The sequence below is a fragment of the Balaenoptera borealis genome (assembly GCF_965194805.1).
Source record: "Balaenoptera borealis genome assembly, chromosome: 5".
Classification (NCBI taxonomy): Eukaryota; Metazoa; Chordata; class Mammalia; order Artiodactyla; family Balaenopteridae; genus Balaenoptera; species Balaenoptera borealis.
This window is the reverse complement of record NC_138862.1, coordinates 95,123,864-95,142,019: the sequence shown is the minus strand read 5'-3', so window position 1 is coordinate 95,142,019 and position 18,156 is coordinate 95,123,864. Positions and strand designations below refer to the sequence as shown.

The 18,156-nt window shown below is 38.7% G+C and overlaps 1 protein-coding gene across 7 annotated transcripts in view; it reads right to left on the bottom strand.

Annotated features, from left to right (window-relative positions):
- PLD1 (phospholipase D1) overlaps positions 1-18,156 on the bottom strand; it is a 225,372-nt gene that overhangs the window by 11,231 nt on the left and 195,985 nt on the right. For all 7 annotated transcript variants that reach the window (XM_082393917.1, XM_082393915.1, XM_082393916.1 and 4 more), the window contains 2 exons: positions 13,539-13,673; positions 5,622-5,775 (listed from right to left, as the gene is read on the bottom strand). In XM_082393917.1, the coding sequence (XP_082250043.1) occupies positions 5,622-5,775; positions 13,539-13,673 (289 nt within the window). The remainder of the gene's footprint in view (positions 1-5,621; positions 5,776-13,538; positions 13,674-18,156) is intronic.

The window sequence follows — 18,156 nt, the reverse complement described above, 5'->3', positions numbered from 1 at the left end:
TTTGGCATGTAGCTGTGACATTTAGTGCAGTACCCTGATGGTTGATTCTACTTAGAATTGATTTCACATTGAAATGTGTCTCTCTATTTCTATTCAAAAATAGCCCAGATGGAAAATGGATTGAAGTTGCATTTTTTTAAGGGAGAAAATGGCTCTGCGCTAGGTCACATTTATCTTTGCGAATATTTCCTAATAAAAAGAGCTAAAATCAACACAAGGTTTTCATGGTGCTTTTTAATGTATTATTTGTGTCTGCCATTGTGGCAAAGTGAAAATGCTTGTTCAAGAACAACTGCCTCTTCAAGACAGTTTGAAAGTTGCCAGGAAAAATAAAGCATCTAGGAATAAACTTAGCATGAAAGGCATAGGATCAGCAAAACACCAAAAGAAGAGCAACAAAAAACTTCAGTGATCACTGAAGAACAACTTCTGCTTCCAATAATGAAAACCCTAGAGCTTTACTGAAGAACAAAAAAATGTGAGTAAATTGAAGTCCATACCTTGTTCTTCAATAGGATGGCTCAATGTTATAAAGACATCAACTCTTTTTATATTAATCTATAAGTATACTGTAGTCCTGATCAGAAAACTAGTGAGAGAACTTGAATAAACAATTTTAAAGTTCGTGCGGAAGAATGACTAAGAGTAGCCAAGATTATTCTGGAAAAGAATACTAATTTGGGGAAGTGGTATGGTAGGAAGTAGTATTAAAGTGCACAGCTACGATAATTAAAGTGGTATCATAATGGCATGCAAGTCAACAGACTTTCAATAGGAAGTAGCAGAGAGTACAGATAGGTCAGGATGTGTGGCAATTCGGTGCACCATAAAGAGGCACTGCAGGTTAGACAGGCAACGAGTACTGCAGTCATGCAGTTCTGGGTCAGTTGGTTTGCCTGGGAAAAAGAGTTAGAGTTCCTACCTCATTTCTTACATTAAAATAAATTGCAGATGTTGGCTTCCCTGGTGGCGCAGTGGTTAAGAATCCACCTGCCAAGGCAGGGCACATGGGTTCGAGCCCTGGTCCGAGAAGATCCCACATACCGTGGAGCCCGTGTGCCACAACTACTGAGCCTGTGCTCTAGAGCCCGTGAGCCACAACCACTGAAGCCCATGTGCCACAACCACTGAAGTCCACGTGCCTAGAGCCCGTGCTCTGCAACAAGAGAAGCCACCGCAATGAGAAGCCCATGCACTGCAACGAAGAGTGGCCCCCGCTCGCCGCAACTAGAGAAAGCCCGCGCGCAGCAACGAAGACCCAGCACAGCCAAAATAAATAAATAAATAAATAGATAAATTTATTAAAAAATTAAAAAAATAAATTGCAGATGTTAAATGTAAAAGTAATATCAAACGAGCACTAGAAGAAAATATAAGTAAATATTTTATCTTGGGGAAGCTATTCTAAGCATATTTTTAAAAAGGGGGGAAGAGAAAAAAACTGATAGATTTGATTAATAAGAATTGATGGTTCCCCCAAATACTCTAAATATGATTAAAAGGCAATTCGCAAATCAGCTTTGCAACAAATGGGAGAAAGAAATTAGGCTTTTATGTACTTAAATTACTGACAAATCATTAAAAGAAAGTGAAACATTCCAAAAAAACGGGCAAAGGACATGAATAGTCTAGACAATTTGCAAAAGAACAATTACAAATGGCTAATGGATACATTTTTAAACCCTCAAATTGCAAATTAAAATAATGAAATTCCATTTGAAACCCAACAAATCGGCAAAGATAATAATAGAACTCAGAGGGCAAAGGAAATTGCACACTTTTTGGCTAGAAATCCTATAGTTAGGATTTAGTTAAGGAAACAACTAAGAAGGTAAGCAAGATACTATCTACAATCATACCCACTTTTTTATATCAGCAAAAAATCTGCCCGTCAATGAGGTTTTGGTTAAAGGAATTACGGCAGGCTCAAACAATGTAATACAATGCAGCCATTAAATGTTATAGAAGAACGCAATGACATGGAAAAGTATGTGTAATATTATTTAAATAATAAAGGACTTTGTAGAACTGCAAGATCCTAATTATGTTTAAAAAAAGAAATACAGTAGTGAATAGTTATGTATAGAAAAAAAGTGGAATGACATATATCAAATGTTAAAATTGTTGGCACTGGGTGGTGGGATTACAGATAAATTTAATTTCCTTATTGCTTTTCTGTTTGCCAAATTTTCTACAATGAAAAATATGTTGTAATCAGAACCCTCCCCCTCTATAATTATTATACATTTAGAAAGTTATAAAGGAGGCTACACCTTTAAAGAGAATACTTAAGTTCTCATGGAACTGAAAAGGTGTGACATTTATTTCTAGCTTACAGGAGGAAATATTTGTTTCCTTATATGAGCTGCAGTAGGCAATCAGTGGGTTGATTAACAGTGGGTTGCTAATCTTAAACTCTCCCCTGCTAAACAAAACAAATTAACATTAGAAGCCAATTAAAATATCAATGGTCTAAAATAAAACAAAAACAAAAACCTTACAGACCTCCATTACAGCGGTTAACGCATTATTTACTTAGCTGTAAACTCTGTGAGGGCAGGAATAGTCTTTGAATCCAGGGTCTCTGGAAGATCCAGAGAGAGAGCTTGATCTCTTCCATTTTTTAAGTTCTTCATGTATTAAAAATGATTGAAATCCAAAGCAGAATTCTAATAATTTTGGTATATTTAAAATATTTACCTTAACAAATTCATTTTGTAATATGAAAATGACTGTATTTAGGACAAACCACATGACCATCTCAGTAGATGCAGAAAAAAAAATTTGACAAGTCCATGATAAAAACACTCAACAAACTAGAAGTAGAACTTCCTCAGCCTGGTAAAGGGCATCTATAAAAAACCCCGTAGCTAACATTATACTTAATGGTGAAAGACAACTAAAAGCTTTCCCTCTAAGATCAAGAATAAGAGAAAGTTGGTCATTCTCAACACTTCTGTTCACCATTGTGCTGGAAGTTCTAGCCAGAGCGGGTAGACAGGAAAAAGAAATAAAAGATATTCAGATTGAAAAGGAAGTAGAACTATTTGCAGATAACATGATCTTGTATATAGAAAATGCTAAGGTAGCCACAAAAAAATAAATGAGTTGAAGATTGTAGGATGCAAGATCAATGGATATAGGGTTTCTTTTAGGGGTGATAAAATATTCTGAAATTAGACTGTGGTGATGGTTGCCCAACTCTGTGAATACACTAAAAACCACTGACTTGTATCCTTTAAAAAAGTGAATTTTATAGTATGTGAATTATATGTCAAAAGAGTTGTTTGTTTTTTAATGACTACATTTATAACTTCATGTGTAAATAAGGATAAAAGGCTAATTTGAAGCCCTTTGTGATTGTCGGTCTTGGGCCAAAGATTTTCCTGTCCTTTTTTCCCCAACTTGTGAAAGACTCTATTTTCTGCTCTATATTCCTGGCGTTACCAACCAGGGTTCTTGGCCTCCTTAATCAGTAGAAGTTGATCAGAGTCCAGGCAAGAAATTCAGGCAAGGTTTTATTGGGGCCCCTGCTGCAGCAGTGGGCAGTGAGAACAAACAACAGGTTCCCTTGCTTGTTGGCTCCCTGAGGCGGGGGAGCTTGTTCCTTATATGGGGTGAGGGTAGGGGTGTGTCCAGGGGTCGGGCCAGAGGGGTGGCTTAGGTGTTTTGCCCACCCCTTAGGTGGTGGTGTGTTGCGGGGGCATCTGCAGTACCCTGCTTTTGCTCCCCACCCCCTGCTTTTGCTCCAGGCTCTTCAAAAGTGGCAGTTGGGTTTTTTGGTCTTTTTGTATCTTTTAGGTCCAGAATTTACCCTAACTGCAGGCACGCAATTATTTTTAGTCCCAGACAGTTTCTTTGTATTTTGTTGCTGGAGGAGAGGTGTGTCCAGGTGCAAGCACTGCAGCGCTGCAGCAAAGGGTCCCAGGTCCCAGCCTGTCTCCCTGGTACCCAGCACAATGCCAGACAAATAGTATAAGTTCAATAAATATTTGTAGAATAAATGAATAAATTACGGCAGCTGAACTGACTTTAAGCCTAGTGCAGCAAATCAGCTGCATTTCTGAGGTTTTTTTTCTCTATCACCAAGGATCCATGAATTTAGTGACACTCACAGAAATTATAGACTGGCCCCATGATGAGTTTGGTTTTAGCCCTATAGAGCAACTTTTAAAGAAGACAGAATGGTCAGTTATGACTGGTACACTAGATAAAGGCCTTTCCAAAAAAAGATCTATGAACTGAGCTGAACATGAACATAAGTAAGAGTTTTTAAAATTAAGATAAATATACAAAAACAATTAAAAAATTAAACAATAGTAACAAAATAAAAGAAATTTAATTCACCTGTAAAAAAAAAAAAAAAACCTTACTGACAAAACAATTCGTAACAAAGGTGATAAATACAGCAATAAAAACTGTGAGAAGGTCTGACAGTCAAATTTTGAGGGATGGATTTGCTGAGCTCCTGGGGCAGAGGAAGCAGAAGGAACGTCTCCGGAACTGAAGCTTGGTTCTCAAGAGCCAGAGTGTGGAGTGAGGTAGGAGGTAAGGGCCGCCGGCATTTGCAGGAGGGAAGTGCTGGGTTTGTGCCCATTTGCAAGTGAGCCAGTTTTCAGAAGCGACCATTAACACTGGAAGGGTTAAAACAACAGCACCACCACAGTATCTGTGCAGTGCCTTTCATCAAATAGCTTAAAATACCACCCTTAATCGGGGACACTTGGCTCTATCTCACCAGAGCGGCCACACTGAAATCCCATCCTGGCCAATATAGCTCTAGAATCTTCTAATTGTGGACTTCCTGCAAAAGCCTACAGGTGGGAGAGTGGTCCACAGACAGTGGGGAGCGCAGTGTGTCTTCAGTGGGCTGGGGGAGAGGGACAGGAGATAGATAAGAAGCCATTAAAAAAAAAAGAGAGCGAGATAAGAAGGCATTGAGGATTGGCTGAACAGAGGAGTGATAGGACCTGAGTTAGGTTCTTGAAGGATCACTCTGACAACTGAGACTGGACTACAGGGGCTGGGGCGGGGCCAGTGAGAGCCCCGCCCAGGAAAGTTCTCAGTAACACTTAACTGAATGAAGGACTCATTTAGGGACACACAACCCCTGCCACTTAGCCCAGTGCTCTCTCTGTTGGACCACAGGTTTGTTTAAAATTCACATCTTCTTGCAGAAGATCAGGAATCTTCCATGTCTGGAGTCATCTTAAATCTGAGAAATGAAGTTTCCACATTTAATTTGACACCAGGAGTCGCTAGCTTTCTCCTTTAGTAATTTTTATCATATCCTTGTATCGCTGGAACTATTTCGATTTCTAAAAATGGACTCACTATAAAAAACTTAAATAGACACTAGATGGTTTGACCTGGTCCTAAATCAATTAATAGATTTAAAATGCTAGTTTTCTCCATTACACATAAAAATAATAAAAGCTGTTCAAACAGGAAATTTTTATGCCCCCCACAGAGCCATTTTGTATACGACTGCTGTGGTTCACGCTGTGTTGGACAAAGAAGAACCTGGAGATGGCATGTGCGCTAAGGGCCAGAGGCTGGGCTGGGTTCCATTGCCCACTGCAGCGGGATTATGTGAGGGAGACCCAGCTCCCGAGACCCACCGAAAGCACTGCAGCCGAAGTCCTAGGGCGAAATGGCCAGCTTGGTACTCTTTTCCATCCATTACTGAAGGGACCGTCTCCGTGTCCTGCACAATGACAGCCATTTCACTGTCCCGTTTTCCCAACATGCTTCGGTCGTTTATGTTGGCAGAGCCTATAAGGAGAAACAGTGAAACTGAACAATTTTCTTGTCCTGGCAGACACTCATTTGCCCTCCAGACTCAATTCTTCCTTGCTAAAAAACCCCTAATTTTGTTCAGGTATCAAGAGATGCTGTGCTCTAGGAAGGCAGGGCGCTCCCTAACCCAGGGGTAAATCTTGATCAGTCTAAGGCCAGTCATGGTCATTTCATTGTTTTTGCCAGTGATTAGCTTAGAAATGGGCACTTGTCATGATTCTAGTCAATGCAACATAAGGCAAATCTGCCAGGGGCTTCTGAGAAAGTTTTTCTCTTTCTTATAAATAGACACAAGAACAAGATGGTGTCACTTCCAGTCTTTGGATACTCTGGCTTGAAGGGTTGCATGAGGACATGATTGTGGGAGCTGCTGCAGCCACTTTGTAACCAAGGGACAAACAGACAAGTTGAAGATGGCAGAGCAGAAAGAAGAAAGACTCTGGGTCTTTAAGTCACTGAGCTAGCCAACCCTAGAACCTTCTTATTTTCTGTTATGTGAAGTAATACATTTCCCTTATTGTTTCACATACTTCTAGCTGAATTTTCTATCTTGTGGCTCAAAGGATTCTAACTGATATAGTCATTAAGCACACAAAGAAACAAGAACACTTACCAGCTCAGTGCAATAAGGTTTCATACTTAGGAATCAAACTCTGTAGACTTTAACTCATGGTCACATAATTATAAATGTCAAAACACAAGAGGACCTTCACAAACAATACAGTCCACTCCCAAATACAGATTATCATTAGTGGCTTTGGGTTTTCATTCTCTTGCCTCACTTGTGTGGCATGCCAACAGCCTCTGTATCAACTTCCCTCCATTCTATTTTTAAATCCAAACGAGCTGAGAATGCTGACTTTCACATGTGAAGGGCAAGTATTTGAATATTAGTTCAACCTGCACTTCCTGCGCTCCTCTGCTGTGTATTCAAAAACCTTGCTACATTTTCTGCATTAATCATCGCGGATCCACACTTTTGAATCCTTGAGGTGTCCTACAAACTACAAAAGGGGCCTGACTGACTCTTTTTTCTTCTTGCTCCTCTTGCCCTAGTCCCACACTCCACTGCTTCTGCAGACAGGGAGCAGAAGAGTTTGGTTGAACACAAGCTCGGGCTACCGTCTGTGATGGGGACCATCGGGGTGTAAGGTGTTAGCAGCCCTACCCAGAGCCCAGACGGTGGGATGTTGGACATGAGAGGAAGCTGGCTCTTCCTGAAGAGTCTTTACTGCCATTTGCTACAATATGGTCACATAGTTAATACACAACTCTATGATAACTGTGGATGGGAATGGTGTCCCATAGGGACTCTGGGTGACAGAAAGGATGGAGCACCTCACAGAAAGTTGGGAGCACTATTAGAGCACGGTAAGGTGGGCCCCACCTTCGCAACACTGTTTTGTCAGCAACAAATCAACCTTTATACATACACTTACACTTTAATTACACTATAAAATCTGCAGCCATGTCTTTGGGCTTAACATGTGGCCCAGCATTAATTTGGGCAAAGTCATTTAATCTTTCTCAGCTTTAATTTGATCTTTTATAAATCGAGATCATAATACAGACCTTGTAGGGTTGTTGTAAAAATGAAGTAAGACCATGTGAAAGCACTTACCGATCTATAAACTGCCCCACAAATGCTAATTATTACTGGCATTATTATCAGATACTTGTTACCTCGAGAATATCTGCACTAGAGAACACTGCCATAGGAAGGGAAGACTTGCTGGCATGTAGCGTTTGTATCAAAGAAGCCTCCTCTCTGGGTGAATCAACTGTCAGGGCCAAGGAATAAGGACTCCACAGTGCTGCTTTGGGACATCACTACCACAGGGCCCCAGCAGAGGCCACTCTCGGGCCGGGGCTGCCGAATTGGCAGGACATAGCTGCTCTTCACCGTCAGGGAGACTGGGGATGTGAGCCCCCTGGAAAGCCACACACACACACACACACACACACACACACACACACACTTTCACACCAGTCCTCTCAGATTCCCTCCCATCGCCAGGGGAGGAATGCATTCCTGGCGTTCTGAGCTGGAATTCTTAGAGGGTGTGGTTCTTGTACTTCCAGGGCCCATCTGGAGTTTCCCAGAGCACTGACTCTCAACCACGCTGGGTAAGTGAGTTGGCTACTACTTAATAGGAATGTGAAGAAAGGGAAGAGAAAATTTCAGATGAATAAATGAGATACCGAAAATGAGATATCGATGGATGTAAATGTTACCTCCCTTCTTGTTGTTAAACATTCCCATATTCTGAAAATCAAATTCAGAACAGCAGGCATAGTATTACCCCATTTCTATAGAACATACTAGGAAGAAGAGAGGGCAAGTGACCTCTAGAAAGATGCACACTGAAGGGTAAGAGTGGTGAGTACCTTCTGGCAGAGAGAGGGAGACAGTAAGTGGAATTTTGACCTTTTACTCTCTATGAGTCCTTAGAGTTTTAACTGTTTACAAGAAATATGCTCTGTATTCATGTACTACTTTTTATGGTAACTGCAACCCCTTGGTTTATTAGGACATTGCCTTGATAATTTTTGGAAAATGACCTTTTCTAAGTCTGCTATTAGGAACTTTTTAAACAGTATGTAATATAGCAAAATAGAAAACAGTATATGAAAACTTATAAGTCCAACTTAGGTAATAATTCTAGAAAATCACTGAATTTATCATCCAAGCTGAAAAACAGAACATTACCACATCCCAGAAGCCCCCAGCTGTCTTCCCATGAAAGACCTTCCCTTCCTAAGAGAGAATTTGTATAGAATTTTGTGTTCATCATGCTCTGATGATGTTTTCCTAAACAAAAAAGGTTTACTTTTGGCTTATTTTTAATTTGTATAAGTGGAATCATATAGAAGATAATCTTTGGAGATTTGCTTCTTTCATTCAAAATCATGTCTTTGGGATTTATCTGTGCATAATTGTAATGCATTATTTTCCTGGAATGAGCACTCCCAAACTTATTTTTCCATTCTACTGTTGATGGATATTTGGGTCGTTTCCAGAGTTTTGCTGTAATACACAATTATGTTCTGCATAGCTATGTACGTTTCCTGGCGTACACATGTGGGAGTTTACCTGGGCTCTGTATGCAAGAGTGGAATCCCCAGGGTTCCTCAGTGTTGTCAATACTTGGATTGTCCAATTTTTAATTTTTGCCAATTGGTATTTTGAAAACCTGTTCTTTGTCTCATTATTATATTAATGAGGATGAACATGTTTCATATACTTATGGGCCTCAGGTATGTCCTCTTTGGGGACGTTCCTATACAATTCCTTTGCCCATCTTTCTTCGGATACTGTCTTTCCTTATTGATTTAAGGAGTTCTTTATATGTTTTGAATATTAACTGTATTGCAAATACCTTTTTTTCAGTTTGTGGTTTATCTTTTTATTCTATTTACAGCAACTTTTAATGAATAAAGTTCTGAATTTTAATGCAGTTGGATTTATCTGTCATTTCCTCTGTGGTTTTGCTTTTTTCAAATGTCCTGTTTCAGACATTGTGAATTCTTCTGTGGTAGGCAGAATAATGGCTCCCAAAGATGACTATGGCCTAATTCCCAAAGCCTGTGAATATGTTATATTACATGGCAAAGCGGAATTAAGGCTGCAGGTGGAGGTGGAATTAAGGGTGCTAATCAGCTGACCTTAAAAATAAGGAGATTATCCTGGATTATTCAGGTGGGCCCAGTATAATCACAAGAGTCTTTAAAAGTAAACGGGATTCAGAGAGAGATGTGGTTACAGAAGAATGGGTTGACACTTTGAGAACTTTCAGAGAGATCTAACATTGCTGCCTTCAAAGATGGAAGAAGGGAGCCATGAACCAAGGAATGTGGGCAGCCTGGAGAAGCTGGAAAAGGCAAGGAAATGGATTCACCTTGAGAGCCTCCAGAAGGGAACACAGCCCTGCTGGTACCCTGATTTTAGCCCAGTGAGACCCATGTTGAACTTCTAACCTATAGAATGGTTAGATAATAAATTTGTGCTGATTTAAGCCAGTAAGTTTGTGGTCATTTGTTACAGCAGTAATAGACAACTAACACACAAACTCTACCCTGTTTTAGCTTATTTGTTTTAAAGGAAAACTGACTCTTCAATTGAGCCTCAGTGGGCTACTCAGTACTTTCTACCCACTTGTGTTCCCTGTGCCTCCAGTTCGGGGGCTCTCAGCTTGACTACACGGCAGCAGCACCCAGGACGCTTTCACAAGATATTGGTGCCAAAGCAAAGACAAAAAGCAAGAAAAGCTTGATGCCTGGGTCTCAAACCAGACCAATGAGTCAGAATTTCTGGAAGTAGGAACCAGGCATTAATATTTTCCCCTAATACCACTCCATCCCTTTATCTATCAATTAATCCATCTTCGGGGGTGGGGGAATCTATTTGAAAGTAAATTGCAGACATGAATAATCTTCCCCTTAAATGATAGTTTCATTTATCTGAACTGAAACTCATCTGTGTTCAAAATTGTTCTGTGGGGGCTTCCCTGGTGGCGCAGTGGTTGAGAGTCTGCCTGCCAATGCAGGGGACACGGGTTCGAGCCCTGGTCTGGGAAGATCCCACATGCCGCGGAGCAACTGGGCCCATGAGCCACAACTACTGAGCCTGCGCGTCTGGAGCCTGTGCTCCGCAACAAGAGAGGCCGCGACGGTGAGAGGCCCGCGCACCGCGATGAAGAGTGGCCCCCGCTCGCCGCAACTAGAGAAGGCCCTCGCACAGAAACGAAGACCCAACACAGCAAAAATAAATAAATAAAATTTAAAAAAAAATTGTTCTGTGGTGACAGTGAAAACATTTTAGGGGCTGATTGACTGAGTGGAGACAGGAGGACACCTGTCAGAGTGATGGAAATAGTCTGTATCTTGTTCTGGGTGGTGGTTACATGAATGTAAACATGTGAATATTCATTAAGCTATACACTTAAGGTCTGTGCAATTTACTATATATAATACCTTAATTAAAAAAGGATAGTCCACCAAAAAAAAAGCCACCAGGCAATCCTAAGGCAGCCAGGGTTGAGACCCACGGGACTCGCTCTTTACTGGGGTGGCCTTTCAACTACAGACTCTCAACAGCTGCTCTCAAGCCTGCCCCTTAAGCACTGATATCCATTCTCTCTCCATAGGTTCCCACATACCCACCTTCGCTGACCGTCTCTAGACCTTCTCGCGCCAGTTCATCAATATCCATCCCGATGTTTCCGGTGTTTAGTGGAAAGAACATCTGCTTCCCCTGTAGCCCATGAGCTGTGTAGGGCAGTGGCACTGTGTGATCATGTTTTGTATCTCCCTGTTGTGTTGTGCAATGGATTAGTGAATACTAAAAAAAATCGTTTCATTTAGTCAACAGGATAGACTCAAATTCTATTTAAGGATAGTCTTGTTTTGTTTAGGAAAGCAAATAAATGTTAGTTCTGTTAAGTGCCAGTAAGATGAATTAGAAAACTGTACTTGGTCACAGATTTCAGGACCAACAGGGCCACCGGGGGTAAGAGATAATTAAAGGTACACACACAAGAGATCTCAAGGTGAGAAACCAAGTATTTCCTTGTGAGGAAAAAAATGAGGAAAAACCATTAGTCATTTTTCTTATGTCAATTATTCAATAATTCTGGCCTAAGTCTGCCATGTTAGAAAATTTAATCACAGGTTACTTTAATTCCTTTTAAGCTCTCAACTACTTGCTTAACACCTGTAAAATATTGTCAACCTAACTTCTCAAGTTCCTCTTTGAGAATTTTAAACATTGTTCTCTGTCTGTGTTATGAAAACAGGCCAGATATCTGACAGCAGCAATAACAAGCCTGCTTCTCATAGAGTTTCCACTGAGATAAAAAGAACAAAAGTACCTGTGGATTTTCCACGGGGGGAAATGTGTTCTGCCCTTGGGGAAGGAGAAAAAGAAGTGCAGCCTCTAAAGACTAGCAAGTGAGACCTCGTCATACTCCCAAGGCCACATCTTCAGTTTCAAGATAGTCGGTAAGAACGATGTGCAAAATGGATCAATTATTGCTGGCCTAAATAAACTGTAGCCTTTGAGGGGTCAGAGACCTTTCAAGAAAATAAGTCAACTAAAAAACTCTACAGATCTGTTTAACTGTTAGCTCAGATACTGAAAACTACTTTGCATTTATACTTGATGTAAAGTAAAGCAGGTTGAAGGTCAAAATGACCTTTAAAAGGAAAATATTTACATCTGTTAATTTTTACTTCAAGAGTTCTGAAATCTTGCTGAAGAGATCAACTGAATTTTATCTGGCTTTGTTTGTTTTTTTCATTTCAGCAAAATCATATTTTTCCTTTCCTTATTGTCATTGCCAAATGTACTATAAAAATATTCTGAGATTGGCTTCTGAAGAGCAAGACCAGAACAGCTTGTGGGAAATAAGAGAAAACTTGTATACTGGGGGAAGTAAGGGAGGAAATAAATCCTTAAAGAGCTTTGATCCCTACTGAGCAAGAACTTGAAGACACAAGATATTTTTCTTAAATGCCCAGTAAGTATTAAAAGAATGTGTGCATGTGTACACACATATATATATATGTATCACCACACTGTGGTCTATACATTTTCTGGCTTCTGAACTACTTTTTCTTTTCAAATCATCTTCCAGACAAGACAGTCTCATTACTCCTAGGTATGAGATTTTTTTTTTCTTTTCTCAGTGGAGGATAGACATGGAAAAGGCATATTTACTCTCAAAATTTTTCAAAACACCCCATGACACTTAATTTCTTAAAGAATAGTTAAGTATCTTATTAAAGCTGAGAAACTACATTTTATTTAAAATGGATGAGTGAAATTTCCAATAGTGGGACACAGCATATCTCTAAGTAACATCCCTCCATCCTTGTCAATTCATTTATCTGGCTGGTTATTAATACTCTATTTCTCCTCCTGGCCTTTCAGTGTTTGCGTAACATGATATTAGAAGGCAAACCAATTCAATGATGGGAAAATGAAGCTTTTCAGGTGTATATAAGAATGAAGCTGCAAACCCACCCCTCTGGTCAAGATCTAATCTGGGTTGAATGTACAACCAGTAACTCTCCTGAATCTGTCAGTGGGGCAAGGACTGCAGGAACAGACTGCAGACCTTAGTCTAGGACTACATCGTATCGTTACTACACAATTTCCACCTCACCCCCGCCCCCAACAAAGCTGGTCTGCTCTGCACCCTGATTAATAACATCCAAAACATTGACTCAAGGGAAAAAATGGTAAGCACAGAGGCAGCAATATTTTAATATCCTTCCGATCCTAACTCTTGCAAAACTTCAGATCTGTGGAAATGGTTAGGTGGGTGTGATGCGCACATGTACAAATTACCACGAGGTACTCATTTGTGACACATTTCCCTCCCCACATCTCCTCCTTCCAAGCCCAGAAATCTAGGTACTTGGATTCAAAATAAAAACAAGGGAATAATAAAGAATTAATGAGAGCAGGCTTTTTATTGCACTGCTGGGTTAAATTGCTGTCTCTGGAGACTGTAATTTACACGATGGCCATTTGATTGTTCTGTGCCTCTGTTACTTCATAGATAAAGGCAGGGATTAGACAGGACATAAGCAAAAAAGATTGCTTCAGAAATGTTTTAGATAACTGTGTGACTGTCCCTTTCAACTGCAAAGGAAGCTTTAGAGGAATAAAAAGAAAGATTGTTGCATGAGGTAAGTCAACTAACAAGGAATACAATTAGAGACCAAGTACTTACCAATAATAACAGTGTTGTCATCAGCAATTAGCAACTTGCTGTGGACATAGACAAGCTCAGTGACTAGGTTTCCTTCAAGCTCTGCGTGTGTTCTAAGACCACAGAAGGATATGTAATTTATCCACTGATTGCCGACTGTAAATTCAATAAGAAATCACTAAAATTAATATGACCAAGCTCAATAATGGCACCTTAAATTTTACTGTCTTTCAAAACAAATATACCACATAAACAGGTTAAGAATAGACTGTAAAATATATGTGTGTATGTGTGTGTGTGTATAATTTCAGAATACATCTAGGATCTATTTTTGCTTTCTGAAGAGTTTTATATTGTTAATATGAATGGAGATACAATTTTAAAATATCATACTGAAGTGATTTCTAAGAATTCCTTATGCCGAGGTAATCCAAAGATAAATTCAAATATGAACATTTTATTTTAATGATTTGGTGAGCAACTACTGAAGAATGATAAAGTATAGCTGCAGTAGACAACCCAAGATTTCAGTGTGACATTTGCATCTGTTTTGGTTGACACCTGCCGCTGTTTAAATCAGATGCAAGATGTGAGCCCAAACTACCTGATATACACGTACTTTGCAGCGTATCCAGCGCAAAGCAGCAGATAAATTTTGCAGACTTTGGGTAAGTAAGAGTGTTGGCAATTAAATAACACTCCTCCTTCTAAATCATTAAAATTAGGAAAGAATCCTAAGTACATTTGACTTTGGAGAATTTTCTTCAGAGCAAGCAGTACTAGGTTTGTACTTTAAAATGTTGTCCTCTCATCATGTGAGGGTCATTTATGTGATAAGAAGAAATGCATTCCATATCAAACCAACCCATATTCATTACCCTGGCATGAGTGTTAGTCATGAGATTTTATGGTCCCTCTCCCACATAGCAATCACCCTGGATAAGCAAAGTCTGATACTAAGAATAAATGGAGTGGAACCAAACCATCTCAGATTCTTATAGAAAGAGAACATAAATTTTTAAAAGAGAATCTGAAGCATACTAATAGAACCAATGGTAGTTCATGTTTCATTTACTGAAGTTTCCATGTATTACTGATGTTTTCTATTTTACTGCTGATGTTAGTGTATCTATTAAATTTAAGTATATTGGAAAGAAGTTTGTTCATAGGTAATATACAGAGGTTCCTCCATTTACAAATAACCCTTCCCATATTTTATATTAACACATACTATAAAGTCTGTATAATTAAAACAGTGTAGAACTGGTACATAAATAGACAGCCAAACCAGTGAATGGAATAGGAAGTCCAGAAACAGACCCAAGTAAGTATGGAAATTTTGCATATGATAAAGGCTGCATCTCTAGGAAAAGGGCTTTTTACATAAAGGAACAGAATTTTTAAATGAAAGGTGCTAGTACAATTGCATAGCTATTTGAAAAAGATAAAAATTATATACATTTCTCCCAGCAATCATAAGAACTCCAAATAAATCAGAGATGAAAATGTAAGCATATGAAACCATACAAGTGTTAGAAGAAAAGAGGGTGAATTCCTGTTAACCTGAGTGCAGGGAAGGCTTGTAAGTATCTAGAGCCAATAAAAGAAAAGATCGATAATGTTGGCTAAATTTAAAAAAACATATTTGCATGACACAAAACACAATAAGCAAAAACAGAAGACAAATGACAAAGAGGAAGAACGTATTTGCAGTGTATATTACAGACAAAGAACTGAGTCTGAACATATAAAGAACTCAATAACTGAAGGTAGAAAAAGATCAAAGTCTTGACAGAAAAATAGGCAAAAGACATGAACAGACAATTCACACACACGAAAAGATACATTTGAAAAGACATACGTTCTCACTCATAATAACAGAAATGCAAATTAAAACCACAGTGAGAAACCATTTTTTAACCTATGAGATTGGCCAAAAAAAAAAAAAGTAAGATAACACATTCTATTGGTGAGACTGGGTTGAAGCAAGCTCTCTCTTACATTGGTGGTGAGAATGCAAATTGGTACAAACTTGGAGGGGAATTTGGCAATATCTAACAAAACCACCTATGTGTTTACCTACTGACCTAGCATTCCCACTCTAGAAACTTATCCTAAATATACACTTCCAACAAATAACAACATATATGCACAAAGTTATCAATTGCATAATTGTAATTGAAAAATATTGAAAACAACCTAAATGTTCATACAGAGGAGAATGATTGAATCAACTATGGCAAATCTATACATGGGAGACTATGCAGAGCTAAAAAGGAATGAAGATCTCTATGAACTGATACGGAGTGATTTCCAGGATGTAGTGTTAAATGAAAAAACAAATGCACAAGAAAATATGTGGTATGCTATTCTTATGAAAGAGATTGGGAGAAATAGGAAAATAAACATGTATCTGCTCATTTGTACAAAAAGAAACACAGCAAGAATAACTTAGAAACTAACAAAATTGGTTACCAATAGGGGATGAGTGGAATAGGGTGGAAAAGATGGGTGGGGAAGAAACTGAAAGGAAGTATAGCGGAGTGGCACTTGTCTAAGCATGCCTTTTGTATAGTTCTGACTACTGGAAGTCTGTTACACACATTTAATCAAGAAAGACAGAAAAAAAAAAAGCCTAAAATGAAATACAAATTAAAGCAATGAACCTAACTGTATTTCAAATTAATAACATAATCCAAGTAAATTTTCAACACTGGTTTTTGAGCATATACTCTTAGGCTAAAGACAAAAAGAACTGTAAACAAATATTGAATTCTAGTGAGATTTATTTTTCATAGTAGTATGGGCTACAGATTTTCGTGTATTCTAAGATTGAGGAAGTATATATATTAGAGATAATAGAAGGAATCCTGTGGCATGGGACTGGAATTATAAGTATCAGTATGGAGACAGATAGATAATAGATAGATAGATGGATAGGTAGATAGATAAATAGACAGATAGATAGACATATAATAGATAATGTGTATACAAAAGGCCTAAAGCAGTAATATCCCAGTAGTAATGATCATATCTAGCACCCAGAATTTGGTTTCTAAATGCCAATTTCCACTAAAAGAACCTAGGTTTCTTGGAGAAATGGTTGATTGCAGGGCTAGTTCTGGGAATATACAAGATGGGTCTGGAACTCTTGTGCCAGTAAGAAAAAAAGGCTGATGGGGACATGTCCAAAGCACATAGAAGCAAGCTTAAAAAGGCCCTCACTGGCCAAACCTGTGCAAGCTGATCATCAAAATTATTACCCACTGAATAACACAAGAATCCATAGGTCTACACATGAATAAATGCATAGTGGGGAAGAAGGGAAAACTTTCTTATAGTAGAATTACAACTAAGAAATTTAGAAGAAAGTAATAAATATAGAAGAAGCAATGGAACTAAAAAATCAACATTTGGAAATACAGTAATAATAACTGAATCATAGTGTAATAATTGATCCAGGAAGAATCATTAATATATGCTAAAACCAGTGGGTGAATGTTTGATAAGAAGCAGGATATTTACTATATAGACTCAAAGTGTTTTCCCACGAAATATTTAATTACAAAGGGAAAAATGGTAATTTTTTAGTGGAGAAACCTGGCAGATCCCACCTTCCCTAAGTGATCAAAGTTAATATAACCAGTAATGGAGCAAATCAACACAATGTTCCTCCTGACATGGTATATGAAGGGCACATCACTTCTGTGATATTCCTGCTGAAAACGCATAACCTGAATCTAATCACGGGGAAACAATGGATATACCGAAACTGAGGGCTATTCTACAAAAAATAACTGTACTCTTCAAACATACCAAGATCATGAAAGTCCCCCCATTCTCCAAAAATAAAAAGATTGAGGGATTATTTCAGATTAAAGGAAAATAAAGATACATACAACACATGTTGTTGATTGAAGCCTGGGCCACACACACACACACACACACACACACACACAAAAACATTTCCCCCCCTTTTGCTATAAAGGACCTTAATTAGTAAGACAATTGGCAAAATTTCAGTAAGGTCTGCAAACAAGATAATAGTATTATGTCAATGTTAATTTCATTAATTTCTATATTGAACTATAGCTGCTTTAAAAATGTCCTGCTTTTTCAGAAACACACATATATTTAGGAGTAAATGAGCATCATGGCTGCAACTTATTGTCAAATGGTTCAGAGGGAAAAAACCCATCCACCTGTCTGTCTGTCTATCTGTCTATCTATCTATCTATCTGGAGAGAATGATAAAGCAAAGAAGGCAAATTATTAACATTTGGGAAATCAGGATGAAGGGTATATGGTAGTTCTGGAAATTCTTCCGTACGTTTGAAATTATTTAAAAATATTTTTTAAGGATTAACGATACTGACTGGCTGTGAGCAGCCTGAAAGCTTAACACATAATAACTTGTAATTTCCTAAGGCACAGATTTGTGCCATTCCACAGCAGGTCTGGAGAGTCTCAGCAACACTCCAACTAGTGGGCGAGCCTCACAGCCCACAGTCCATACCTACTCCCATTCATCCTTGCTACAAAATAACTCTTTTTTTTAAAGGATTTTTTGTTTTGTTTTGTTTTGTTTTAGATTTAATTTTATTTATTTTTGGCTGTGTTGGGTCTTTGTTGCTGTGTG